General features: G+C 49.4%; 1 protein-coding gene and 1 long non-coding RNA gene across 3 annotated transcripts in view; one reads left to right on the top strand and one right to left on the bottom strand.

Annotated features, from left to right (window-relative positions):
• Positions 1-26990, bottom strand: part of LOC132539866 (uncharacterized) — a 490646-nt gene that overhangs the window by 87268 nt on the left and 376388 nt on the right. The window lies entirely within an intron of this gene.
• DENND3 (DENN domain containing 3) overlaps positions 1-26990 on the top strand; it is a 57579-nt gene that overhangs the window by 28525 nt on the left and 2064 nt on the right. For both annotated transcript variants that reach the window (XM_007534964.3, XM_060195920.1), the window contains 13 exons: positions 1752-1848; positions 2983-3086; positions 4274-4470; positions 7461-7982; positions 11274-11533; positions 13502-13672; positions 15232-15361; positions 16658-16765; positions 20608-20747; positions 23353-23513; positions 25612-25745; positions 26476-26594; positions 26733-26870. In XM_007534964.3, coding sequence (XP_007535026.1) covers positions 1752-1848; positions 2983-3086; positions 4274-4470; positions 7461-7982; positions 11274-11533; positions 13502-13672; positions 15232-15361; positions 16658-16765; positions 20608-20747; positions 23353-23513; positions 25612-25745; positions 26476-26594; positions 26733-26870 — 2281 coding nt within the window. The remainder of the gene's footprint in view (positions 1-1751; positions 1849-2982; positions 3087-4273; positions 4471-7460; positions 7983-11273; positions 11534-13501; positions 13673-15231; positions 15362-16657; positions 16766-20607; positions 20748-23352; positions 23514-25611; positions 25746-26475; positions 26595-26732; positions 26871-26990) is intronic.

The raw sequence follows: 26990 nt of genomic DNA, 5'->3' as shown, positions 1-26990 counted from the left end.
CTCAGCGGGGCCCTTGGGAGAGTGTGCGTTCCACTGACACCTTGGTCTCTCCTGCAGTGGCCGTCTACTGAAGGTCTATATGGATCATTCTAGAATAAAATCTACCTAAGGAACAGTAGTCACATGGACGCTCAGGGTCTGGCCTGCCAGTTTGTTTCCTTCCTTCTCTTTATTTTAATTTCTATCACTCGCTGTTTTCTGCCACTGGGAACTGGTTTCCAAGCTGGAACTGGCTGTATGGACTAGTGACTCACATTTCAGGTCAAAACAGTACAGGGATTGAGCTGCTATTTCTGGCCTAAGAGTGCGGCCATTTAAGGAACGTGTGTAAATTATATGCCTTAAATCTGACTAGCACTTTGCGCAGTGGGTGATTTTCCTGACACACCTCTAAGAAGTCCTTTCTTCTCTGTCTCTCCTCTCTGCTGTCCCCTGGACCCTGACACATGGACAGTAGCCCCATTCCAGGTCTCCCTGTTATGGAAGGGCCTTCATCCTGGGAGGAGTACAGACCTGCTTGTCACCTTGATAACTGTGATGATCTCAGAACTATGATTGTAACTGCTTTTCAAATGGCAAAAAGTCATTCTTTTGCCATATATATTATTCCATACAAAGGAAAATGGCAGGGTGTATTCTAAGCAGGTTGCATTACCTCTGCTCAGAGAAGTATCATCCGTGTGGTCAGATATACCTTGCTTTCTTTTTATCTTTTTTAAAGGAACTCTTTTATTTTATTTTTTAATTTTTATTTATAAAATGGAAATATTGACAAGACCAAAGGATAAGAGGGGTACAATTCCACACAATTCCCACCACTAGAACTCCGTATCCCATCCCCTCCCCTGATAGCTTTCCTATTCTTTATCCCTCTGGGAGCATGGATCCAGGGTCATTATGGGGTGCAGAAGGTGGAAGGTCTGGCTTCTGTAATTGCTTCCCTGCTGAACATGGGTGTTGACAGGTTGGTCCATACTCCCAGCCTATCTCTCTCTTTCCCTAGTGGAGCAGGGCTCTGGGGAATCGGAGCTCCAGGACACATTGGTAGGTTGTCTGTCCTAGGAAGTCTGGTTGGCATCATGGTAGCATCTGGAACCTGGTGGCTGAAAGAAGAGTTAACATATAGAGCCAAACAAATTGTTGGCTAATTATAAACCCTTTCAAAACATGATGAACTCACAGGAAAGCAGAGAAGATCCTTACAGGAAATAGATGGAGGCATATCTTCTTTACCATGGGGGAAAGTCATCGAGTATAAGAGGCTCTGGCTCTGCCACCTACCCTTGTTGATTCTGTGTGTGGACCGGGATTTTTGACTGTATGTACAGTCCCCAAGCCTTTACAGATGAGGGCTGGGGACAACGGGGGAAGTGGCTTGTGGGGTCTGGCTGGAATCTGAGCTGGGTCAGCACTCAGACATACCAGCTGCCCTTCTGTGTCACCATCCTGAATGCAAATTTAATTGTATGTGAAAAATGGTTGGTTACTCCATCTTCATTTGTACCAGGAACAGAAAACTTGAAGGACATGGCAGTGACATTCCCTCCAGCTGCAGCCTTGTTCTCCACAGACAGAACACCCCTGTGAACTGATGAATCAGCTCGCTCACCAAATAATCACAGTCACCTTTCTGAAGTAGAGGGCTTTTCAGAATGGGGAACTGCTTGTCATTTCACTGCTGCTAATAGAGTTTGTCTTTTGTGCATTTAGAAACAAATTTTGATGCTTCGGACTGTCTTTCTCTTTCTCAGGGAGGTAAAGAATCACTTGAATTATGAACACAGAGTGTTTAATAGTGAAGAGTTTCTCAAAAGCAGAGCCCCGGGGGACCAGCAGTTTTATAAACAGGTGAGAGGTGTGTGTGCACCTGTGTATCTCTGAGCCTTTACACTTTCTGTATTTAGCTTGTTTTTCCAAATAACTTTTCCACCATTGGCTAAGATATATAGAATGTTTTACTTATTTTAATGAAAGAGAGAGAGAGAGGGAGAGAGAGATATAGAAATACAGAGAGAAAAATGAGTACTGCTCAGATCTGGTTTATGGTAGAGCTGGGGCTTGAACCTGGGACTCCAGAATCTCAGGTATGAATGTCTTTTGCATAACCTTGATGCTGTCTCCTTATACCCTGGCTGATATATTTTTTAAGTGTATTAGCTGCTGTAGTGTAATTCCTTTGCATCATTAGTTCTCTTTATTTTTTAAGTGACACTGCAGAATGAACCCATGGCCGTACACATGTAAATCTCTCTTGCTGAGTAGCCTCCCTGGGATTAAAAATTTATTCTTTTATTTAGAGAGGGAGAGGGAGAGATGTACACATTACCACTCCACCCAGTTACCCTGGTGCCACCTGTGGTGCCAGGATTCAAACCCCAGGCCTCACACATGAGATTTGTGCTCTGCCAGGGGACCCGTCCCTTTGCCCGTCTCTTATTTTAAATCAACTTTTTCAGAGTGTCATTTAAAGACCACAGAATACATACATTTTAGTGTAGAATGTGATGCATGTTAACAAGTGTATGGCCCTGCAGAGCCATATCCTCAGTCTGCATCTGTTCCAGCTGTTATCTGGGCCCTTTCCAGCAGCCCTTCCCCACCCAGCACCTGGAGGCCATGACCGTGGTGCGTTCATCTGGTGCAGCCCTGCCCGTGTCCCTCCTGTCTTCTTTCCTGCATACTTTCCTTGAGACAGGTGCTGTTGCTGAGTAGGAGGATTGGTCCCTGTTAACTGCCGTAGACTCAGTATTTCCCTGCCTGCCTCACTGAGTGTGTGGCTGGCTTTTTCAGATGGTCTGGTGAGGGCTTGAAGGATAGTCTTTATAGATGAGACTAAATCGAGAAAGCTGTCTGTCTATGGGCCTCCTGTCTGGGAAGCATCAGTGGGATGCCCCGGAGGGGTGTTTTATGGCTGCTGGGGGTGCTTGTTGGTACAGAGAAGAGACTGGACCTCCTGCCCCCCCCCCCATACACTGATTTCAGATATTGGACACCTACATGTTCCACTCCTTCCTTAAAGCCCGGCTCAGCAGAAAGATGGATGCCTTTGCCCAGATGGATCTCAGCACGCAGTCCAGAGAGGACAGGTACCTCCACTGTGACTGTTTGGGCCTCCCAGTGCTTGGGCAGCAGGGTTTCAGTTACATGGCTCAACCAGGCTCCTCTCCAGGTAGTCCCCCGTCTGGGTGGGGGATGTCCCATAAGTAGCATCTACCTGGGTTTGCAGCCCTCAAACACACCAAGTGTTGATGGTGCCCCTGTGTCCTCCTCTGTGTCTGTTCTCTTCTTGGGGTACAGCCCAACCGTTAGCCCCTTCCAGCAACCTAGGAGAGCATGATATGTCACTCTGCCTAAACAAGGCAGGCTAGTAGAGAGAAGAGAAGGCCTGCTGAGGCTCATTGTATTTTATTTGTGATTTAATAATGACTGACAAGATTGTGGGATAAGAAGGATACACTTCCATACAGTTCTCACCACCAGAGTTCCATATCCCATCACCTCCATTGGAAGGTTCCCTATTCTTGATCCCTCTGGGAGTATGGACCCAGGATCATTATGGGGTGCAGAAGGTGGGAGGTCTGGCTTCTCTGCTAGACTTGGGCATTGGCAGGTTGATCTACACTCTCAGCCTGTTTCTGTCTTCCCCTAGTGGAGTAGGGCTCTGGGGAAGTGGGGTTCCTGGACTCATTCTTGAGGTCGTTTGCCAGGGAAGTCAGGTTGGCATCACAGTAGCATCTATGTAGCTGAAGCATATTAAAATATAAAGCAGAACAAATGGCTTAATAATCAGGAACCTAAAGGTAAGAACATAGCAGATGAAGAGGCTGGGTGGTATCGCACTGGGTTAAGCACACATGGCACAGAGCGCAAAGACTGGCACAAGGATCTGGGTTTGAGACCCCGGCTCTCCACCTGCAGGGGGTTTACTTCACAAGCAGTGAAGCAGGTCTGCAGGTATCTTTCTTTCTTCCTCTCTGTCTCCCCCTCCTCTCTCGATTTCTCTCAGTCCTAGCCAACAATGACAACAGCAATAACAACAACAACAGCAACAATAACAACAAGAACAACAAAATGGAGGAAAATGGCCTCCAGGAGTAGTGGATTTATAGTGCAGGCACCGAGCCCCAGTGATAACCCTGAAGGCGAGAAAAAGAATATAGCAGATGAGATTTGGGTCTTCATGGGAGAGGAAGGTAGGGAGTCTGTTTTAGCCATATTCTTGCTCTCGGCTCATCATCTCTCCATAAAGTGCTGCATATTTTCCCTGTCTCAGAATCAACGGTATGCTCATAAGCCCCAGAAGACCGACGATTGAGAAGATGGCCTCCCGCAAAGCCTCCCCGCTGCAGGGCGTCCACCGGCGCATGGTGGTCAGCATGCCCAACCTGCAGGACCTCCCCATCCCCGAGCTGCCACCACGGAATGCATCTCTGCGCAAGATCGACACCACGGAGTGTGGGAGCAGCATGGGTGAGCCCGTCTCCTTCCAGGGCCACTGCCCCAACCCTGCGTCTGCCATTGCAAGCTGTTTTTGTGGAAGGGAATATGTTTTCCTTTTAATTTTTTTCTTCAGATTTATTTTATTTATTTCATATGTGACAGAGAGCTTCACAAAAGACAGAAATAAGAGCACTCTTCTGGTATGTGAAGCACTGGGGATTGAACTGGGAGCCTCAGGCATGCAAGTCTTGCGCCTTGCAATTTCTCTGACTATTTCTTGCTATTTCTCTGACTTCTTTCTGGCGTCCCCTTCACTCTTTTTGCTTTTGTTCTTTAATTCATTCATTAACTTTTGCCACCAGGGTTGTTGCTGGGGCTCAGTGCCTTCATTACAAATCCACCACTCCCTGTGGCCATTTTTCCTTTTTCTTTTTTTCCTTTCTATTTTTCTTTGACAAAAATAAGAGAAATTGAGAATGGAAGGGGAGATAGAGAGAGAAGGATAGATACCTGCAGTCCTGCTTCCCCACTCATGAAGCATTCTCCCTGCAGGTGGGGTGCTTGAACTTGAACCTGGGTTCTGGGGATATGTACACTTAATCAGGTGTGCCACCACCCGGCTCCCCCCCCTTTTTTTATTCTTTTGACAAGAGCACTACTCAGCTCTGGTTTATGCAATGCCAGAGATGTTGACCCTGGGACCTCAGTACCTCAGGTGCAGGTTAGTTCTGTAAACCACTGTGCCATCTCCCCTGCCTTTGATTGATTGGTTTCAAGATCTGTTTGCTTCATGAAAGGCTCTGACACATGTTGCACTGGGGGTCGAACATGGGGATTCACACATGCCAGCTGCTAAGGCCCCTTTTGGACTGTGTGTTTGTCTATATATTGAGGTTTAGTTATTTGAAATATTTTTAGCATATTCATTTTGCAAACTGTGTTCATTCACTGTAAGAAGTTCTTTTCTTTTGGACATTTGTTTTTAATTTCTTTCTTTAAAAATTGCTTTTTGTATTATCTTTATTTATTTATTGGATAGAGACTGTCAGAAATCGAGAGGCAAGGGGGAGATAGAGAGGGAGAGAGTCAGAGAGACACCTACAGACCTGCTTCACCACTTGCAAAGCTTTCCCCCTGCAGGTGGGGACTGGGGACTTGAACCCAGGTCCTTATAGTGCACACTATAACATGCACTCAACCAGGTATGCCACCACCTGGCCCCTGAACTTCTGTTTTTTAAAGATGTGTTTTTATTGATCATATACGAGAAAGAGCAGGCAGGCTGACATGCACACGCATACGCGCGCGCACACACACACACACACACACACACACACACACACACACACTGATACAACCCAGAGCACCCCTCTGGTACATTCAGTACCAGGATTGAACCAGTAACCTCAAGCATGAAATTCCAGTGCTTTACCAGTTGAGACATGTTCCCAGCACTGTAGAAAGTTCTTTATTTGCATTATTTAGTCTCACTGCTGAAGTGAACAGCTGTACAGCTCTGTTGCCTTTCGTGTGTGTGTGTGTGTGTGTGTGTGTGTGTGCGCATATATGTGTATACATGCATAAAATGCACCTTTACATAGTCAATGTCTGTTGGGGTACAGCCACCATTAGGTCCCAGTGAGGGCAGCCACTTTTTCAGTGCTGGGGGTACAAAAGTAGACAGGCTCCCCAGCCATCACAGAACTGACATTCAGGGGTAAACAGAAACAGAACATGGGCTGTCAGTGACATGACTCAAAGGAAGCATGGCCAGCCATTTTTAAAAAAAAATATTTTTTCCCTTTTGTTGCCCTTGTTGTTTTATGGTTGTTGTTGTTGTTGTTGATGTTGTCATTGTTGGATAGGACAGAGAGAAATGGAGAGAGGAGGGGAAAACAGAGGGGGAGAGAAAGACAGACACCTGCAGACCTGCTTCACCGCTTATGAAGCGACTCCCCTGCAGGTGGGGATCCGGGGGCTCGAACCGGGATCCTCATGCCAGTCCTTGTGCTTTGCGCCACGTGCGCTTAACCCACTGTGCTACCACCCGACTCCCTGCTCATTTTTTTTTTCCTTTTTCTTTCTTTCTGATAAAGGGTGGCAGCCTCTATCAGGGTGAGAGAGGGAGAGAGGGAAAGAAGGGAGAGATGCCTGCGACATCTCTCCACTGCTCGAGGAGCTTCCCTCTGTAGGCTGAGACTAGAGGTTTAATCCCGAGTCCTCATGCATAGTAATGTGTACACCCTACCAGGTCCACCGCCACCCAGCACTCAGTCTTTTTACTTCTTGTTGAGAGGGGTGGGGGGTAGTACTGCTCCAGCATCCATGGAGTCTCCACAGGTGTCACTGTACTCTCATGTGGTACCAGGGGTCAAACCTAGGGTCTCACACAGGGTAAAACAAGCAGTCTAGGGCTTGCCTTCCTTCCTTCCTTCTTTCCTTCCTTCCTTCCTTCCTTCCTTTCTTTTTTCTCTCTTTCTTTCACTCATTCTTTCTTTAGCTCTCTTCTCCTTCCTTCCTTCCTTCCTTCCTTCCTTCCTTCCTTCCTTCCTTCCTCTCTTTAAATTTAATTCAGAGAGAAATTGATAAGGAAGGGGAAACAGAGAGGGAGAGAGACAGAGAGACACCTGCAGCCCTGCTTCACCATTTGTAAAGCTTTTCCCCTGCAGATGAGGACCAGAGGGCTTGAACCTGGATCCTTGCACATTGTAACATGTACGCTCAACCTAGTACCACTGCCTGCCCCCACCTTCCTTCCTTCCTTTTAAATATTTTTATTGAAGGTATTAACAGTTTACAGTATATACAGTTGTTGGTACATGTGCAAAACTTCTGGTTTCTGCAAAACACTCTCACCCTCAACCTAGGTCCTCCTCCACCGTCATACACCAGGGCCTAAAAGCCCCCTAGCTACCCCCCACACACACACACCCTGTCCTTTCCCTTGGTGCCATACACTGAAGGCCTGCTTATTTCTAGTGTCTGTGCTAATTGTCTGCGTGTGTTCCTTTTATTTATAGTCCTGGATGTGATCCCAAAGTCGACATATACATTCAAGATCCCAGAAATCCACTTTCCCCTGATGAGCCAGTGCATCCAGGCCTACTATGCCGACTTTGTGGCTCTGCTGAGCAAAGCTATGGGCTTCCTGGCCCCCGACAACTCTGTGCTCCTGGCCAGGTACTTCTACCTCCGGGGACTCGTGCACCTAAGGCAGGGCCAGCTACTGGCTGCCCTCCTGGACTTCCAGAATCTCTATAAGACAGACATAGGGATCTTCCCTACAGACCTGGTAAGAAGGACGGTGGAGTCCATGTCAGCTCCCGAGCGCGCCCAGGCAGAGTGCACGCCCGAGCTGCGCAGGCTCATCAGCCAGCTCACCGACAAGCCCAGGGAGGTCACTAAGGCCGACGACCACGTCAAGAACTTCGAGTTGCCCAAGAAGCACATGCCGCTGGATGACTTTGTGAGGAGGGTTCAGGAATCAGGCATCGTGAAGGACGCCAGCACCATACACAGGCTGTTTGAGGCATTCACTGTGGGTAAGATGACCAGGCGGTGTGGTTTCAATACCAAAGGACAAGTCAGGCCACGGGCCGAGGGTGGTGACATGAGTGAGGGCCTCATGACCAGAAAGAACCGTTCTCTCTCTGCTCCCTTCTAGGCTCCTTGGGTGGTCAGATTACATCGACATAAGACAGAGGCAGCAGGAGAGATCTTTTTAAATTAAATTTTGTTTTCTAAATACTTATTTTATTTTACTTCTTAAAGATTTTTTTAAAAAAAATCTCTATTACATAGAGACAGCCAGAAATTGAGTGGGTAGGGGGAGATAGAGAGGGAGAAAGAGAGACACTTGCAGCCCTGCTTCACCACTTGCAAACCTTCCTCCCTGCTGGCAGGGAATAGGGGTTTGAAACTGGGTCCTTGTACATTGTAACATGTAAAAAAAAGATTCTTTTTAAAGATATTTATTTTATTTAATGAAAGAGAGGGAGAGAGAGAGAGAGAGAGAGAGGAAGACAGACACAGAGAGAAAGACCTTTCTGGAGTGTTCACCACTTGTGAAGCTTCTCTCCAGCATATGGGGACTGGTGCCTTGAACATAGGTATCTACACACGGTAGTGTATGTTCAACAGGATACATTACTCTGTGGCCCCATCATACCTTTTTTTTACTAAGAAAGAGACAGAGGCAGAGGGAGTAAGGAAAGACACCAGAGCAGTGATGCTTCTTCCAGTGTTTTGAAGGCCAGTCTCAAACCTGAGTCATGCACATGACAAAGCAGGTGCACCAGGAGACAGATTTAATTGCTCATGTGCAGGAAACCCCAAAGTACAGGAGACCCAAAGATGATCAGGCTCATGAGCCGTCCACTTCCTGTCCCATGTCCTCTCCTCTCTGCCTGTTTCCACACTGGGTGATTCTCCTCCCATCTGGCTCGAGCCTCCCTGTACCTACATAAGCCTGTCTGTCCTCTACTGAGAACCCAGAACAGGGGGCTCAGGCTAGAACCCAGAACATGGCAATACCCCTTCCTGTCACCACAAGCCACACACTTTGCTCCTGCCTTCTGCTCCTCTGTCCATTCAGAGGGGACACAGTGGCATGGCTGGAATCCCTCCCACTGTAAGGCCATTTGTCTTCTCTGGGGGGTCAGTAGGCTCCTTGGCTCTAGACCCCCCCATTATGTGATAGCTATGAAATAGCTCATTGCTCACAGGGCACCATCACATGCTATACGCTAGAAGCCCTGGGAAGAAATGACAGTGCTGTGACCCAGGTGTCACTGGTGGTGCTGATTGGCAGGAGTGGGGAGTGTGGAGGGAGAGCCATGTCGTAGGCCCTCCCCTCGCCCTTCCCGGGACTGCTCTGCCAGTTCACCTGCAAGGGCCGAAACACTATTGTGAAAGCCACCAGAGGTCATGGACCTCACATGTCAGCACTCTGCCACCAGGCTCCTCCCACACCCAGCCTGGTCTGGCTTTAGGGTCCTGCATGACTGATGCTTGCTTAGGCAGTCCTCTCTCCCTGGCAGAACGGACAGCACCTGTCCCTCCCAGCTGTCATCTCTTGTTGGCCAGGAGCCTGCCTACTGCCACCAGCTGTGTGGGCCCAGAAAGTGTGGTTTATGCTTGAAAGACCCAGACTGCTGCTGCCAGGGCCTAGAGGAGGAGCTCCAGGGAGAGCATCCACCCACGTGACCCCCAGTGACGGCACTATACATGTTCCTGTTGTCACTAGCTCCGCATACATTAAACATAAGTCTGTTGAAGGGCTGGAGAGATTGCAGAGTGCTTATGCACAAAGACTATCATGCCTGAGGCTCTAGAGTCCCAGGTTCAACCCCCGACACCACCATAAGTCAGAGCTAAGCAGGGATCTAGTAAAAATATCTGTTGATGGGGGGGAGGGGGTTTGAGAGAGGGTTCACTTGCTGGAATACACACTTTCCCAAGCATGAGGATTCAGGATCAAACCCCCAGCCACTTTAGGGAAGCACTTATGTGTGTGTGGGGAACTTCACAAGCAGTGGAGGGGCGTTTGTCCTCCCCCCTCTGCCTTTCTCCTTCTCTCTATCTCTCTCCCTCTCTATCTCTCACCCTCTGTTTTTGAAAAGTATCTGCTGAGAGTGGCGGAGTCATGAAGGCGTGGAGTCCTAACAATAACTTTGGTGACAGAAGAGAAAAGGAGGGAGTTGAGTGGTAGCACGGTGGGTTAAGCGCAGGGACTGGCATTTGATCCCGGTTGGAGCCCCCGGCTCCCCACCTACAGGGGGGTCGCTTCACAAGCGGTGAAGCAGGTCGGCAGGCGTCTGTCTTTCTCTCCCCATCTCTGTCTTCCCCTCCTCTCTCGATTTCTATCTGTCCTATCCAATAGCAATACTAACAATAACAAGGGCCACAAAAATGGGAAAAATGGCTTCCAGTAGCAGTGGATTCGTAGTGTAGCCACCAAGTCCCAGCAATATCCCTGGAGGTAAAAAAAAAAAAATCCAGACACAAGAGTCAGTTCCTATTCCATATTACTGGTCACAAAAATACCACCAAACTCCTAAATAAAGAGCACATACTTTCTACTAGGAAAGACATATTCTTTCACTCATTCACTTATTCATTCATTTCCCAAGCTGTTTTTCCATTTTAGAGTTATGGTTGTCTGAGCCATTCTAAGCAGCTCAGGGTACACGGTGGGACCCACCTTCCATGAGCTGTCCTCCCATTACAGGGCACACCGTGCACCTGCACACACGACTTAGACTGGGATAGTTACGACACACCAATGACTCTCTTGGGCATATCTCTGGAATGTGGGAGGAAGCTGAATTTCCCAGAGAAAAGCCACATAGATGTGGGAGAAGATGGAGACTCCTCGCAAGGGAGCTTGCTGGGAATCAAACTGCCTTTTCTCTCTCTTTGTCCAAGTGACAAAGAAACAACATTGAGCAGAATACTATCGTATTATACCCCGATGTTATATTTGTCTTATGTGGATCCTTTAAAGCTTAAAACTGTGAACAAATACATAAATAGTGTGCTACCATTGTGAGCTGAGTGGAAAGGCCAAACAGATTCTATTTGTCCCCACATAGTGTCCTTGCCAGTGTTCCCAGGTGAAGGCAGATAGGTTCCACCTGGAAGGAGTGCCCTGTCCTGGACATCTGGGGCTGTGGATAGGCCAGGGGGAAACTTCCCTTCTGTAGTGGAAAGTTCTGTCTAGGGAGGCCAGCACTGACACCAGCCATTGCTTCATTGTGGGTAATGCAGTCATGATGGAAGCCTGCGGTGCCTTTGTGTCCATAAGAAAGCTCTCTTTTCTTGATAAAATTAAGGACACCAGAAGCTGATTGACCCAGAAACATTCAAAGATTTCTACACGTGCTGGAAGGAGACAGAGGCGGAGGCCCAGGAGGTCAGCCTGCCACCGTTGGTCATGGAGCACCTGGATAAGAACGAGTGTGTGTACAAGCTGTCAAGCTCCGTCAAGACCAACCGTGGTGTGGGCAAGATCGCCATGACCCAGAAGCGCCTGTTTCTCCTGACGGAAGGGCAGCCTGGCTACGTGGACATCTCCACCTTCAGGGATATCGAGGTAGGGGGACACCTGAGGGTGACAGGTTCCAAGTGAGAGCCTTCCCTGAGCCATGACCTTGCTGTGCCTTGGTTTATTCATCTGTAAACTGGGCACAAGAAGGACCCTCCCTCCAGGACTTATTGTGAGGACTAGAGAGATGCAGTGTGTAGCAAGGGAGTTCGTTTTCTATTACAACTGACTCATGCCGGGGAGGGAGAAAAGCAAGAAGCATTTCTGGTGTGTTCTTTTGCGAGAATGGAGAACATGGGGAAAACACAAGCAGCTGCTCACACACGCTTATCTGCTGAGAACCCACTGTGTGTGCATGGGTGGGAGCTGTTCTAGACGAGGAATTTGCCAGTCTCCTTCCCACCTGCCCACAAGGTTGGTTTTTTTTTTTTTTTTTTTTGTAATTTTATTTATTTTCCCTTTTGTTGCCCTTTTTGTCTTTTTATTGTTGTTGTAGTTATTATTGTTGTTGTTGATGTCATCGTTTTTGGATAGGACAGAGAGAAACAGAGAGAGGAGGGGAAGACAGAGAGGGGGAGAGAAAGATAGACACCTGCAGACCTGCTTCACCGCCTGTGCAGCGACTCCCCTGCAGGTGGGAGAGCCGGGGGCTTGAACCAGGATCCTCATGCCGGTCCCTGCACTTTGCGCCACCTGCGCTTAACCCGCTGCGCCACCGCCCGGCTCCCCCACAAGGTTGTTTTTACAGTGATGTGAGGGATTATTCTCTTCAAAGGTAGCAGCTTGTCCCCGAGGAGAATTGTGATCTGGCCCCACATTTGAGGCATACTGGGGGTGTTAATTCAGGTGTCACTCTCTCTTCCCCCCTTTTTTTTATAATTAAAAAAATCGTCTTTCTTTATTGGATAGAGACAGCCAGAAATCAAGAGGGTAGGAGGAGATAGAGAAGATGAGAGGCAGAGGGAGACCTGCAGCCCTACTTCACCATGTGCAAAGCTTTCCCCCTGCAAGTGGGGAGCCGGGGCTCAAACTGGGATCCTTGTGTGGGCCCTTGTGCTTTGTACTATGTGAGCTTGACCAGGCGTGCCACTGCCCGGCTCCCCTCTCCCTCTATATGTCCTCCTCCCCTCTCAATTTTTTTTTCTGTCTCTATCCAATACTAGATAAATAAATGTACAGAATAAATAAATAAAGGGGAGAGGCAGGGATACCCCCATACATGGTGGCAGATACTGGACAGTTCCACTCCCTAACACCTCCACCCCGACCTCATTTGCTCACTCCCCCCCACCACCCCTGCCTCCAAAGACGTGTTCAAAGAGGTGAGAAGGGAATCAGGTCAAGCCGGGGTGGATGTGTGTGGTCTCCCACGCACCAGCCCCTGACCCCCAGTCTGATTCTGAGAGTTGGGCCATCTAGAGGCTCCTCTGCTTCCCTCTCTCCCTAAGATCAGGCTGGACTTTGAACCATTTGGGGGCCCTCTCTCATGTTCTGTGGGACAGCCCTGGCTGGAGTCAGGCCCTGAGGACTTTGTGGGCCCTTTCAAGTGACCCTTCACCTTTTTTTTTTTTTTTTTGCCTCTAGGATTATTACTGGGGCTCAGTGCCAGCATTTTATTGGACAGGACAGGGAGAAATTGAGATTGGGAGGGGGAGAAAGAGAGGGAGAGGGACACCTGCAAACCTTCACTGCTTGTGAAGTGACCCCCCTGCAGGTGGGGAGCCGGGGCTCGAACTGGGATCCTTGTACACATCCTTGAACTTCATATTATGTGCGCTTAACCTGGTGTGCCACTGCCCAACCTCCAGCCCTTCGCCTTCTGTGCCTGCTTCACACTAGGATCTCAGCCTGCAGGTCCCCTCAGCCCCAGAGTGTGACAAGGATGCAGGCTCGTTAGGAACTGTTTCCTAACCGCAGACTTACCCTGGGAGCCTCGGTCACTCATGCTCATCCCAGTGCCCTGGAGGGTGTCCCCGTGTCACCTTCCCAGCCTTCCTCTCCCTTCCACCTTGACAGGAAGTCCGAAGCACCACGGTGGCCTTTCTGCTTCTGAGAATCCCTACCCTGAAGATCAAAGTGGCGGCGAGGAAGGAGGTCTTTGAAGCCAACCTCAAGACAGAGTGTGACCTGTGGCATCTGATGGTGAAGGAGATGTGGGCTGGGAAGAAGCTCGCTGATGACCACAAGGTTTGGACTCTTGGTCCCTCTCCTCCTGCCTTTCGCGGGGAGGGGCCTCCGAGCGCCATATGCCCTGATCAGAGGCACTGGGCTGCTTCAGATTCGGTGACACAGCCCAGGGCCTATGGCAACAGGCTTCAGGTGGGGGTGACCACTTTTCCTGCCACCTCTCCTCCCCACATCTGGTGACATCCAGGGAGCAGAGGGACGGCGTTGGACCCTAGGCATACATGCTCTCCACTCATCCACCCCCTAGGATCAAGGTTTGCAGTGGGCAGGTTAGAGTCCTGAAAGATAGTCCCCTTTGTGTCCGGGGGCGGGGGAGGGTTCTGCAGCTGCATTTACTTTGAGACCAACTGATGGCTTTGACTATACCAGGCTAAGACTGGGTAGCCACAAAGGGCTGACCACGGACCAAAGTAATGAGAGGGACTGCCTGGGAGCTCTTGGCCAGATGGGACAGGAAACCCCATCAGAGACAGATGGCGGCCCTGGCTAGGACACTCACACACAGCAGCAGCTGGTTCCTGAGGTTAGAGAGTTTGTGTCGCCCCCGGTGGAGAGTCAGGTGCAGCAGTGCCCACCTGGGTGGCAGATGTTGGAGAGAACAGACTGGAAGCTCCCAGGCTCTGTGCTAAGGACCGAGGGAGGGTTCTGCTTGGAAATGGAAGGACCTGAGTCTTTCATGAGATGCCAGGATTCTGGCCCTTCTGCACTGATCTTCTGATGTTGATCCTCTGGTCTATTTAGCATCAGCCAGAACTGTGATTAGAGTCGGGGTAGAGACTCTTCTCGTGGTGACACGCAGCTGTGCCATCGAGAACCCATAGCCACAGGGTCTAAAACATCTACCACCTGGCCCTTTACAGAACACACAGGGCCAAACCTGACTCTACACCATTGACACCTGCCTTTTAAAAAAATTTCTTTTATTATCTTTATTTATTTATTGGATAGAGATAGAGATTGTCAGAAATGGAGAGGGAGAGGGGGAAGATAGAGAGGAAGAGAGACACCTGCAGCCTTGCTTCACCACTTGTGAAGTTTTCCCACTGCAGCTAGGGACTGGGGGCTCAAATCTGGGTCCTTGTGCTTTATAACATGTGCACTCAACCAGGTATACCACCACCCAGCTCCTCCCCTTTTTTTGCCTCCAAGGTTATCTCTGGGGCTCAGCATTGCTCCTGGCGGCCATATTTTCCATTTGATTGGATAGGACAGAGGGAAATAGGGAGAAAGACAGATACCTGCAGACCTGCTCCACTGCTTGTGAAGCATCCTGCCCTGCAGGTAGGGAGGGAGTGGGGGCTTGAACTTGGATCCTTGCACGAGTTCTTATGCTCAACACTATGTACGCTTAGCCAGGTGTGCCACCGCTCGCCTTCTCCTTGACATCTGTCATGACCAGGAGAAACAAACCTATACAGCATCTGAGCTGACCGCTAGTCTGTGAAGTTGCTTTGGAAAAAAGCACACATTCTTCAAAATCTTATTTTACCTAAGGTAGCATTTTAGGGGGGGAGAGGTGATTTGGGGGGTCCTTTGCTGACATGCTGGTTTCCCCGCAGGACCCTCAGTACGTCCAGCAGGCACTCACCCACGTCTTGCTGATGGACGCTGTGGTCAGCACACTGCAATCGCCTGGGGCTGTGTACGCCGCCTCCAAACTGTCCTACTTTGACAAGCTGAAGAACGAAAGTAAGCCCAGCAGGTCTCCAGTGGCGCTCAAGTGACACTTAGTTGGCTGACATTCCTCCACGGGAACCCACCCCAAATGTCTCAGATGCCTTTGTTTCTCTTCTCGGCTGGGCCCAGGATGTTTGAGCATCACACTGCTCCCCATGTCCCTGCCTCTCCCTTGGCCATCTAACAGGGAGTTCTCATGCTTATCAGGACACATGCTTTTATGTCTGGGTAACAAGGCTGAGTTATAGTCCTCATGATTCCCAGCCACCAACAACAGGATCTCCATTGGCTGCTTTAAGTGGCACAGAGATTTCTGAAAGTCTGTGTGGAGGCTCGTGAAGCCCCAGGGTATGGCTACTGTTGCTGTGTAGCCCAGGACCTGGAGAAATGTCTGTGCAGAGCGGCTTTAGTTGTTTTTGTTGGTTTGTTTGCTACCAGGGTTATTGCTGGGACTGTGGATGAGAGACAGAGGAGGGAAGATACAGGGCGCCGCTCTACCACTCATGAAACTTAACCCGTGTGGGTACTCCATGTGGGGGGTCAGGGGCTTGAACCTGGGGCTTGCATATGTTGATGTTTGCAAACTCTACTGGGTGAGCTGTATCCCGACACTTCCTTATTTATTTATTTATTTATTTATTTTCATATTTGGGACTACACTGCTCTGGGTCAACTTTTTTTTTGAAATAGAGACAGACAGAGAGAAGGTGAGATGCCACAGCATTGAAGCAACCCCCCCCCCCTCGCTGCACCATAATAACACCTGTGTGGTCCATTGGGGACTCGAACCTGGGTCATCACAGAGCAAAGCAGGCACCCTCCCAGGTGAGCTATCCCACAGGCCCCAGGTCGGCCTTGCTAACAAGGGACATCACCCCTGTGTGAGCAAGTGGAGGCCCCCGATGTTTGTGTCTTTCCCTGTGACACTTGCTCACTGCTTCCCTTCCTGGGACTCAGGACACCATGGCTTCACTCAGGCCTGGCTTCCAAGGGAACTTGTCCACCAATAAGAGGCCATTTAATTAAATAATTAGTTGATCTATTAATGGGAGGGGCAGAAAGAGAGTGAACCAGACCGTCACTCTGGCACATGCAGTACCAGGGGCAGAACTCAGGACCTTGAGCCTGAGAGTCCAGTACATCATCTGATGCACCTCCTGACCCCCCGCCTTACCCCTGCCCTGACCACCAAGTCGGGGAAACTTTACCCCACTACTTTTGCTCTGAGGGAAGCAGGGTGTGGGCTCACTAGATGGCGTCGAGGCCAGTGCACTGACAGCCCCCCGACCCCCTGCATGTGTGTTTTAGTGCCCATGGCGGTGCCCAAGACCACCTCGGAAACACTGAAGCACAAGATCAACCCCTCGGCGGGAGAGACGCTGCCCCAGGCTGTGGACGTGCTGCTGTACACACCAGGTACAGGGAGCCCCGTGTGAGCCAGCAGTGTGATGGGCTCACACTTGCCGTCAGGTCGTCCTGAAGTGAAAGACAGGCAGCAGAACAACGAGGTGGGGACCTGGTGCCTGCCTGCCTACTGGCCTTCCTTCCTGCCTTCCTCCCTTCCTCCTTTCCTTCCTTCCTTCCTGCCTTCTTGCCTTCCTTCCTTCTTTCACTCCTTCCTTCTTCCCTTCTTTTCTCCTTTTCTCTCCTTCCTTCCTTCCTTCCTTCCTCCTCCCCCCCCCCTTTTTCTGGAGCTTTAGAGCTCTAAGCTGACCTTTTTGGACAGAGAGTCCAAAAAGACTCTCAGACGCCACAGCACTACATACAACTCTCTCCAGTGCAGTGTGGGCCGCCTTGAACCTGCGTAACATGCTTGGCAAAGCAGGTACCTATCCAGTGTGTGAGCCTGCCACTCTCAGGTGCTTTTCTACTTAGAGGTGAAACCTGGAGCCATGAGCAAGGACCATGGTGGTTGCGTGGCGACCTTCACTGGCTGACAGGTCCTGATGGGTGACACCGAACAGTCCCGCTTAGTCGCATCACCCCCATCACCCCCAACAGCGGTTTGAGTACCTAAAACAGCTGTGTATGTGTTCTTCCCCTTTGCCCAATTCATCAAATCCTGTCGTCACTGCAGTAAAAGGATTCGTAGACACTGGACATGTGCCTGGTGCCAGCCCCAGTGGCATGGCCCTGCTCCGGAAGTGGGTTTCCTCATCTCCCACATGTGACGAATGAGGGAAGGGTGGGAAAGTGGAGGTGCTGTGGCCTCAGAACCCACAGGGATCCCACTGCTCTTTACCCGTCCCCCCCCCCGCCGCCAGGGTTATCGCTAGGGCTCTGTACCAGCACTACAAGTCCACTGCTCCTGGCAGCCATTTTTTTTATCTCCCCTCCCCATTTTATTTGATAGGGCAGAGTAATTGAGAGGGGAGGGGGAGATAGAGAAGGAGAGAGAAAGATAGAGACCACTCGTGAAGCATCCCTGCTGCAGGCGGGGAGCGGGGGCTCGAACCCAGGTCTTTGAATAGGTCCTTTCGATCCTTGCACAGGTCCTTGCACTTAGTACTGTGTGTGCTTAACTGGATGTGCCACTGCCTGGCCCCCCCTGTTTTAAAAAAATTGATTTTATTTATTTCATAAAAGAAGAAATTTGTTTTTTTTTCCTTTCCCAGAGCCTCAGATGTCAGACGTGAAAGGCTTTTGCATACCCATTATTGCTGCCTCCCGAACCTTGTCCTTAACATTCTTGACACCACGGGCATCTCATGAATCACCATCTGGAGGTGACAGCTGAGGTGGTTTGATGCGTAGCTAAAGGCTTTGTGGTAAAGCAGTTCCCCCACTCAGAAGAGTCCCCTCTCCTCCCTGAACCCAGGGTGTTCTTGTGCAGAAGAGAAGGGTGTAGTGAGGCCTTGCCTGGTGGGGACTTCTTCCAGCATCCCATGTTCCTTCCTGTGACTCCACTAGATTGTAACACCACTGACCAGACCCTTCTTATCACATCTGGATAACTGAGTTGATTTTTTTTTTTTTTTTTTTTTTTTTGGTCATTGCTGGGCTTCATCACTCCAGGCTGATTTTTAAAAAAAATTTTTTTTAGATAAAACGAAGAAACAGCAGGAAAGAGGGAGAGATACCACAGCACTGAAGCTTTCTCTAGTGTGGTGGGGGCCATGCTCAAACCTAGGCCACGTGCACAAAGCTTATGCACTCCCTGGATGAGCGAGCTATCTCGCCAGCCCAAGTGAGTGTTTTTAGATCCGAGTTAGTGTCCCTTAGAACAGATCCCGAGCCTCCTATCTTTGGACTAACCATCCGTGAGACACTGGGGAAGGGCAGGACACAGTATAACAAGCAGAGAGAATTGCAGGGTCCCAGTCTTGTAGGGTGCTGTTGACTCTGTAAATTACTATTCCAGCCTGGCTCTGACTGAGCCTGTGGGGCTGGAGGGATGGAGACTGGAGTGGGGCCTGTGGAAGGAGCTCTCACAAGCCCGTGGTGTTGAGGGAGTGCAGGGAACTAACCCTCAGGCACAGGACCAGCTCCGAGATCTCAGTCCTGGTGGGCAGAAGGGGAATCTCAGTGGGCAGCACCTCCCCCAGGGGGCCAACAGCCCAGGGAGCAAATGCCCTGGAAGAACACCCCCTTGGACTGCCTGGCACAGGGCAGTAAGAGTGGGAGTAGGGGAGCACAGGGCTTTACCATAAATACTGTTGGGACACAGTGCCCCCTACAGGAAGCCTGAGCCTCTGCAGCCCGCACCGGCCACTGGTCCCCTTGGACTGAAATCCCAATGAGAAAGGCAGAACAGAGCATGCACACTACTACAAGATCATGCAGGAGAATTTATTCGTGATCTTAGGGTAAGGAATTTATACCTTCCACTTAAAAAATTACTAACCTCGGAGCCAGAGCTCTAGAGAGCTCTAGAGGTAGGGTGCCTGCAACTGTTATGCGTGGAACTTTGGTTTGAGCCCCGGCACCACACAGGAAGTGCTATGGGGGTGCTGGGTGGTGGCACACTCAGTTAAGCGCACATAGTGCTAAGCGCAAAGACCCACACAAGGACCTGGGTTCGATCTCCACCTGCAGAGGGGATGCTTCACAAGTGATGAAGCAGGTCTGCAGATGTCTGTCTTTCTCCCTCTCTATCTTCCCCTCCCCTCTCAACTTCTCTCTGTCCTAGCCAATAAAAAAATAGGAAAATGGCTGCCAGGAGCAGTGGATTCGTTGTGCTGGCACCGAGCCCCAGTGATCACCCTGGATGCAGTAGAGGAAGCTTTCATTGCTGCTGTGATCACCACCCCTTCCCAACTCCTGCATGAAAAAAGTCATCTGGAATGTTGAAATAATGCATGCATGAGGCCCAGGGTCCTCCTAAATCAATACATAAATAAATCTCCTTGAGGAGATAGATTGATAAACTTGACTACATTCAGCATTTTGAAGACGCCTTCAGAACAATAAACATGGTTGTCAGAGATTGGGAGAAAATGTTGGCCACAAAGCTCAGGTCCAGAAGACACCCTGGAGGGCTGCAAAGCAGGGGGGCTGAGACAGTCCAGTTCACAAATGGACAGTAGCCTTAAGGCTTCATAGCAAAACCAATAGCCACGATAGAGGCATCGGTCAGCCTCAGCAGCAGTGAGAGAAAAGGCAGATGAACCACCAGTGGAGAAAAGCAAAATCTTCCCACCACTCGAATGGTCACAAGGAGAAAGACGGTGTTCGCAAGGCTGTGGAGCAACAGACTCTGCCGAGGGGCTGGGCACGGCTGTGCGCGTGGTGCCCCCATGCAAGCGCCTCTTCCATGCACTTCCCTCCCTCCATTCTGACTCCTTGTGTTACCCCTTCTCCTGCCCCCTCTACCTGGGACCCTGTTCTCTGATGAGAACACCCACCACACGCCTGCTGGGGAAGCCACACTGCACGAGTGGCAGAGTCCTCTTCCGTCTACACGGCTCTGTCACTGGAGCCAGTTCGTGTATGGACTCCTAGCCATACACCCAGGGGGCTTGGTGTGTCATTGTGTTCACTTTTTTTTTTTCCTTTTATTGAGGTGGGGCAGAGAAAGAGAGACAGGCCAGAGCACTGCTCAGTCCTTGCTTATGGTGGTGCTTGGGATTGATCCTGGGATCTAAGAGCTTCAGGCATGAAAGTCTTTTGCAGAACCATTATGCTCTGTCCCTGTTCCTGTGCTCACCTGTGTATCAAGGCTCCCACTAGGTAGCCAGTGCCTGTGTGACTGTAGAGATCACATACTGGTGCACCCCCGGACTTCCCTTTCACCACTTCTGGGTTGCTTTCTTTCTTAGGGCATCTTGACCCAGCAGAAAAAGTCGAAGATGCACATCCCAAATTATGGTGTGCCCTCAGCGAAGGCAAAGTGATTGTATTTGATGCTTCTTCCTGGACCATCCACCAGCACTGCTTTAAAGTGGGCACCTCAAAATTGGTGAGTTACTGGGCTTTCTATGAACGCAGACAATTCCAACTCCAGATCAAATGGTGCTTTTTCTAAGTGAACGTGTCAGCGTGGACACAGCGACAGGACCTGGAACGCCACAGCCTCTCTCAGTTCTATACATGGGGAGCTTTGATTTTTTTTTTTTTTTATCTTAAGCTTTTGATGTAACTGTTCCACTTTCTACTTAGATGTCCTTATTTGAGGTTTGGCCACTGCCACTTGAAATCTAGAATAGATTTCCATTATGTAAAGCTAACCCCAATCTTTACAAAAAAAAAGATGAGGAATCTTTTTTTTTTCTGACAAGGGCCATTTGAATATTTATAACATTATTCATGAACCATACAACATTATTAGCTTAAAAAGTGAGCACTTAATGTTATGAAATGAACTCCTGGGGGAAAGGGGAGATATAGCATAGTGGTTATGCAAAAGACTTCTATACCTGAGCCTCCACAGTCCTAGGTTCAATCCCCAGCATTACCATAAGCCAGACCTGAGCAGTATCTCCATATTTCTCTCTCATTAAAATAAAATTATATATATATATCAGCTCCTGTTGCCTCAGCAGGGCAGACTAAATGGTTTTGCGAGCTATAGACAACCCACAGTCAAATGCATGGTTAGGAAGAAGTTTCGCAGTGTAAGCTGACTGATGGTTTATGCATAACACTCCCCCAGGGCAACTTCAGGCTCACACTTCTGTATTACAAAGCATCAGCTCACTCTGTGCAGAAAACTTCTCAAGGCTGTGTATACTTTGAAAGTCACTTGTTACACCCATACTTTGTATGTGTACCAAGCTTTAAATCTACCCATGACTGTGTTGTCCAGGTGGGGAGAAGTGCTGGAACGAGGCTTTCCCACCTTTAATATTTATTTATTTGTTTATATATATTTTAACACCATTTTTTAAATAATTTATTTATTTATTAATGAGAAAGATAGGAGGAGGGAGAGAAAGAACCAGACATCACTCTGATACATGTGCTGCTGGGGATTGAATTCAGGACCTCATGCTTGAGAGTCCGATGCTTTCTCCACTGCACCACCTCCTGGACCACACTTTATTTATATTTTTTATTGCCACCAGAGTTATTTCTGGGGCTTGGTGCCTGCATGACAAACCCACAGCTCTTGGTGTACTTTTCAAATATATATATATATATATATATATATATTTATCTTAAGGAGAAAGATAAAAGTGAGAAAGGTAGATAGATAGATAGATAGATAGCCAGAACACTGTTCAACTCTGGCTTATGGCAGGGAATTGCACCTGGGACTTCAGAGAATTAGACATGAAAACCTTTTTTTTATAATCATTATACTATTACCCCAGTTCCCTGGTAACCTTTTTTCTGTTCCTTCCCTTTCTTCTTTCTCCCTCCTTTCTTTCCTCCCTTGCTTTTTTTTTTTTTTTTTTTGCCTCCAGGGTTATCCCTGGGGCTCAGTGCCTGTACTATGAATCCACTGCTCCTGGAGGCCATTTTTTCCATTTTGTTGCCCTTGTTATGTTTTTTTTTTTTAATTTCTTTATTGGGGATTAATGTTTTTTTTAACTTTTTTTTACAATTTTTAAAAATCTTTTTTCCCTTGTTTATTGTTGTTGGATAGAACAGAGAGAAATGGAGAGAGGAGGGGAAAACAGAGAGGAGGAGAGAAAGACAGGCACCTGCAGACCTGCTTCACCAATTGAGAGGCGACCCCCTTGCAGGTGGGGAGCCGGGAGCTTGAACCAGGATCCTTAATGATGGTCCTTGCACTTCACGCCAGGTGGCTTAACCCGCTGAGCTACCGCCCGGCGCCCGGAGGATTAATGTTTTACAGTCCACAATAAATACAATGGTTTATACATGCATAACATATCAGTTTTCCACATAACAATACAACCCCCACTAGGTCCTCTGTCATCCTGTTATTGTTATTGTTGTTGTTGCTGAATAGGACAGAGAAATTGAGGAGGGGAAGACAGAGAGACAGACACCTGCAGACCTGCTTCACTGCCTGTGAGGTGACCCCCCCTGCAGGTGGGGAGCCGGGGGTCTCAAACCTCTCTTGTGCTTGGTGCCACCTGCGCTTAATCTGCTGCGCTACCGCCTGACTCCCCCAACCCAGGCTTTTAGCCTCTTAAAAATTGGAACTGTGTAGGAAAGCCTCAGAGGAAACCTTGGTGGCAGGGCCGGGTGGTGGTGCACCTGGTTGAGCGCACATGTTACAGGGCACAAGGACCCAGGTTCAAGCCCCTGGTCACCACCTGCAGGGGGGGAGACTTTGCAAGTAGTGAAGCAGCTCTGCAGGTGTCTCTCTGTCTCTCTTTTGATCTCCCACTTTCCTCTCAATTTCTGACTATCTCTACCCAATAAATAAATAAAGGTAATAAAACAATTAAAAACAAAAACAAAACCGAGAAACCTTGGTGGCAAAAGAGAAAGAAAGATATTGAAGAGAGGTCCCCTGGACCCTAGCACAGTATGCCTAGCACAGTATGAGGCTCAGTACCCTGTGTCAGAGTTTGCAGCCCATGTACAGGCCACAGGGTCTGCGAACAAGGAGACTCTCAGTGTTTCTCACGCCGTCTTGGCTTCCCTAGAACTGCATGGTGATGGTGGAGCAGAACCAGGTGTGGGTAGGCTCCGAGGACTCTGTCATCTACATCATCAACATCCACAGCATGTCCTGCAACAAGCAGCTCACGGATCACAGGCACGGTGTCACAGATCTGGTCGTGCAGGATGGCAAGCAAACGCCCAGGTGCGCAGGACTGTGCCTGGGGAAGGGGCTCCTGGAGGCAAGGTTCACACAGGGCCCAGCTGGCATGCAGCGGACAGTGAGGCTGGGGGATGCTTCTGGTGGGCTTCCAGGCTGGGTCTGATCATGGGCTCTGACCACGCATCTCTTCTGTGGGATCAGGTGTGGGGTAGGCATTGTGGTCAGTGGCCACTGCACTTGGCCTCTGGCAGAACCCATTACAGGTTTGGAGAGGCCTGTGGTCACCTGGAAGAGGTACCTCCTGCCAAGGCTCACCACTCAAGAATCATCTCCCATTGTGCCTTTAAGTCAGGTCTCTATATGAGACGTCTGGAGTTTTCCATGTCCACTCCCTTCATTTATTTTATATTTTGTTTATTGAATATTTTTCATGAAAGAGAGATACATAGAGAAAGATACAGAGAAAGAGAAAGAGACCAGAACACTGTTCAGCTCTGATTTATGGTGGTGCTGGGGATTGAACTGGGGACCTCAGAGCCTCAGGCATGAGAGTCTATTTGCATAACTGTTATGCTAACTCCCCCCCCAGGCTATATGTTCCCATGACCCTCACTCCCTGGAAGTGTGGCAGGCATCCTGATTGGCTCATCCACATGACAGTCTATGAAGCCTTCTGCTGTTTCCCCCCCCCCCCCCCCCCGCCCCCAAATTTTCTACTTCTGGCTCAGTCTCCTGGTTTTGCCATAGCAGAGGTGGGCTAGTGCGGCACCCACTCCTGATGACTCTTCCAACTTGACACTTCTGTCAGGGCTGTTTTTCCAAACACCATAGCAGCCAGAGCACTCACTGGGAGCCAGGATGCCAACATATCTTTTGAGGGGGAGGGACCAGTCATCCTATAAGATATTCTGACCTGAACTGGCAAACTAGCTCACCTGGATAGTGTAATCCTGGTGTAATCCCGACCCTCAGGGTACTGAAGGAAGCTTCAGTGCTGAGATCTCTTTCCAGTCTCACTGTCTGAAAAAATTGGCTGGAAAAGTGAAGCCCCAGTAACAACAACAAAATGACCCATGGGATGTGGTGAGGAGGCTGACACCCATGTATGTCTTACCCTCTGCTGTGCCCCTGGCCTGGCTGCCCCAGGAAAAACTTGGAGACAAGGTGGGACCCTCATTTCCCTGTGGAGGAAGTGGAGACCAGCAAGCAGAAGAGGTGCCAGCCCCGTCCCTCCGGCTGGGTACAGCAGCCCAGGCTCTGATGCCTCCATACCCCCTCCACACTGGGACCTTGAGAGAGAAGAAGAAAGAAAAAAAAAAGGATGCATTCAGAAGAAATAAGAGATGTAACTGTGACACAGAAAAAGAAGGCAGGACATAGGAAAATAGGCAATAAATAAATATGTTAATACTCATATAAGCATAGATACAGAAGTCATAGTCGCCCTCACTTGGTCTCAGTGGTACCATCTGTCTTCAGCCTGACCCAGTTCTAGTGGATGTAAGGTGCTGACCAGAAGTTAAATACAGTCAAAAGGCAATAGGGGGGCGACCCAGGAGGCGGCGTTGTGGATAAAACGTTAGACTCTCAAGCATGATGAGGTCCTGAGTTCCAACCCTTGCATCAGTGCATGTTACTGAACCTCGTGAGTGCCACCTTTCTTTTTTTTTAATTTCTTTTTTAAATTTTACCAGAGCACTGCTCAGCTCTGGCTTTAAATTTTTTTTTAGTATTTATTTATTTTCCCTTTTGTTGCCCTTGTTTTTTTTACTGTTGCTGTAGTTATTATTGTTGTTATTGATGTCGTCGTTGTTGGATAGGACAGAGAGAAGTGGAGAGAGGAGGGGAAGACAGAGAGGGGGAGAGAAAGAGAGACACCTGCAGACCTGCTTCACCGCTTGTGAAGTGACTCCCCTGCAGGTGTGGAGCCAGGGACTCAAACCGGGATCCTTACTTGGTCCTTGTGCTTTGCACCACGTGCGCTTAACCCACTGAGCAACCGCCCAGCTCCCTCATGCCGCCTTTCTAAGCCCTGTGTCAAGTATTCTTTTGGTAGCTGCCTGATCTCCTGACAGCTCTGTTGAGGACTAGTGCGGCCATGTTCAAGGAAGTGTGTGTGTGTGTGTGTGTTTCCTCCTAGCGAGGTGTATTCCTGCAGTGAGGATGGGACGGTACTGGCATGGAATGTGCACACTCTGCGGGTGACCAGCCGCTTCCAGCTGCCCAGCGGGGGGCTGTCATCCATCAAGCTGTACAATGGTCGGTTCTGGTGCTGTAAGTGGAGCTCCCCTGCTGGAGGGGAGCAGTAGGCCTGCTTCTTTGTGTCAGCACCTTTCCCCTCTTCTTCTCAAACCCCGCTCTGGTGCTGTGCCTGCTGTCCTCCTGAGTTCGTCTCAGGGCTCCCTTCCTCTCTTGGGGAATACCAGCCTTAGCTTCAGTCTTGCTGTGCCCTGTAAGGAGTCCTCTGTGGTCCTGTCACATGTGGCCAGGCCATTTGTCACCAGCCCCAGTAAAAGATTGCTATGATCAGACCGGTGTGCCTGACACTGGGTATAGTGATAAAGTTCATGTCTGTGGGCATCACAGCATACAGAGCTCGCCTGCACTGTGAAGTCTTCCCTGGCAGATGCCAGCTCAGTAGGTGGTGTTCATGAACTCCCAACTTTTAATGACACAAGTTTCACATGGAGTCAAATGCACGAGCTAAGTGTAGTTTGTTTTGATAAAAGTACACACTGCACCACCATCCAACAGATACGGACTTAGTATTTCCACCACAGCGTAAAGTTCTCTGTGCCCCTTCCAAGCAGCCCCCACTCAAAGGGATGGTGGCCACGTCACACAGTTGTCATGGTGACAGGTGTGAACCTACAGCCAGGGGCTCAGGGGTCATTGTCCCGAGGGCCACCCTGTGCCTTTGTGGATTGTGGACCACTCTCTCCCTTTTCCTCTCCCTCTCTCTCCACATCTCCATCCACTCTCACCTGGACCTTTCCTTCCACAGGCACGGGACAAAGCATCCTGGTCACGACCATGAATGGGTTTGTCTGCCAAGAACTGAAGACCAAGGAGCTTTCCAAAGAGATCAGCACGTCCTTCCTGGGGTTCCAGCTCCTCCCTGAGGTACCTCAGCCATGGGGGCTGTGCCCAGGGGTGGGAGTGCAGGGTGGATGACCACCCCTGGCATCATGTAATTTCTTCCTCCCTTCCTTTCTTCCTTCTTTCCTTCCTTCCTTTATTTTCTTCTTTTTTTTTTTCCAGCAAGAGCAGCTTTGGGCTGCCTGCACAGGCTATGCTAGCATCTACATCTGGAGCCTGAAGGACACGGACTGGGTGTGTGAGAGGATCCCGCTCCAGGAGTGCTTTGAGATCAAGTGCATGATCAGGGTGAAGAAGCAGGTGAGGTGTGGTGATCCTGGCTCTGGGTTTTGCCCGTCACACTGTCTTGCTCTGTTCCCTGGGCTCTCCTGGGATGGTCCTGTCTAGGATTGAAGGGTACGCTGTTCCACCAAGCCCTTG

This window comes from Erinaceus europaeus, chromosome 8 (assembly GCF_950295315.1).
Source record: "Erinaceus europaeus chromosome 8, mEriEur2.1, whole genome shotgun sequence".
Classification (NCBI taxonomy): Eukaryota; Metazoa; Chordata; class Mammalia; order Eulipotyphla; family Erinaceidae; genus Erinaceus; species Erinaceus europaeus.
Note: the sequence above shows the minus strand (reverse complement) of the source record. Positions and strands in the feature narration are given on the sequence as shown.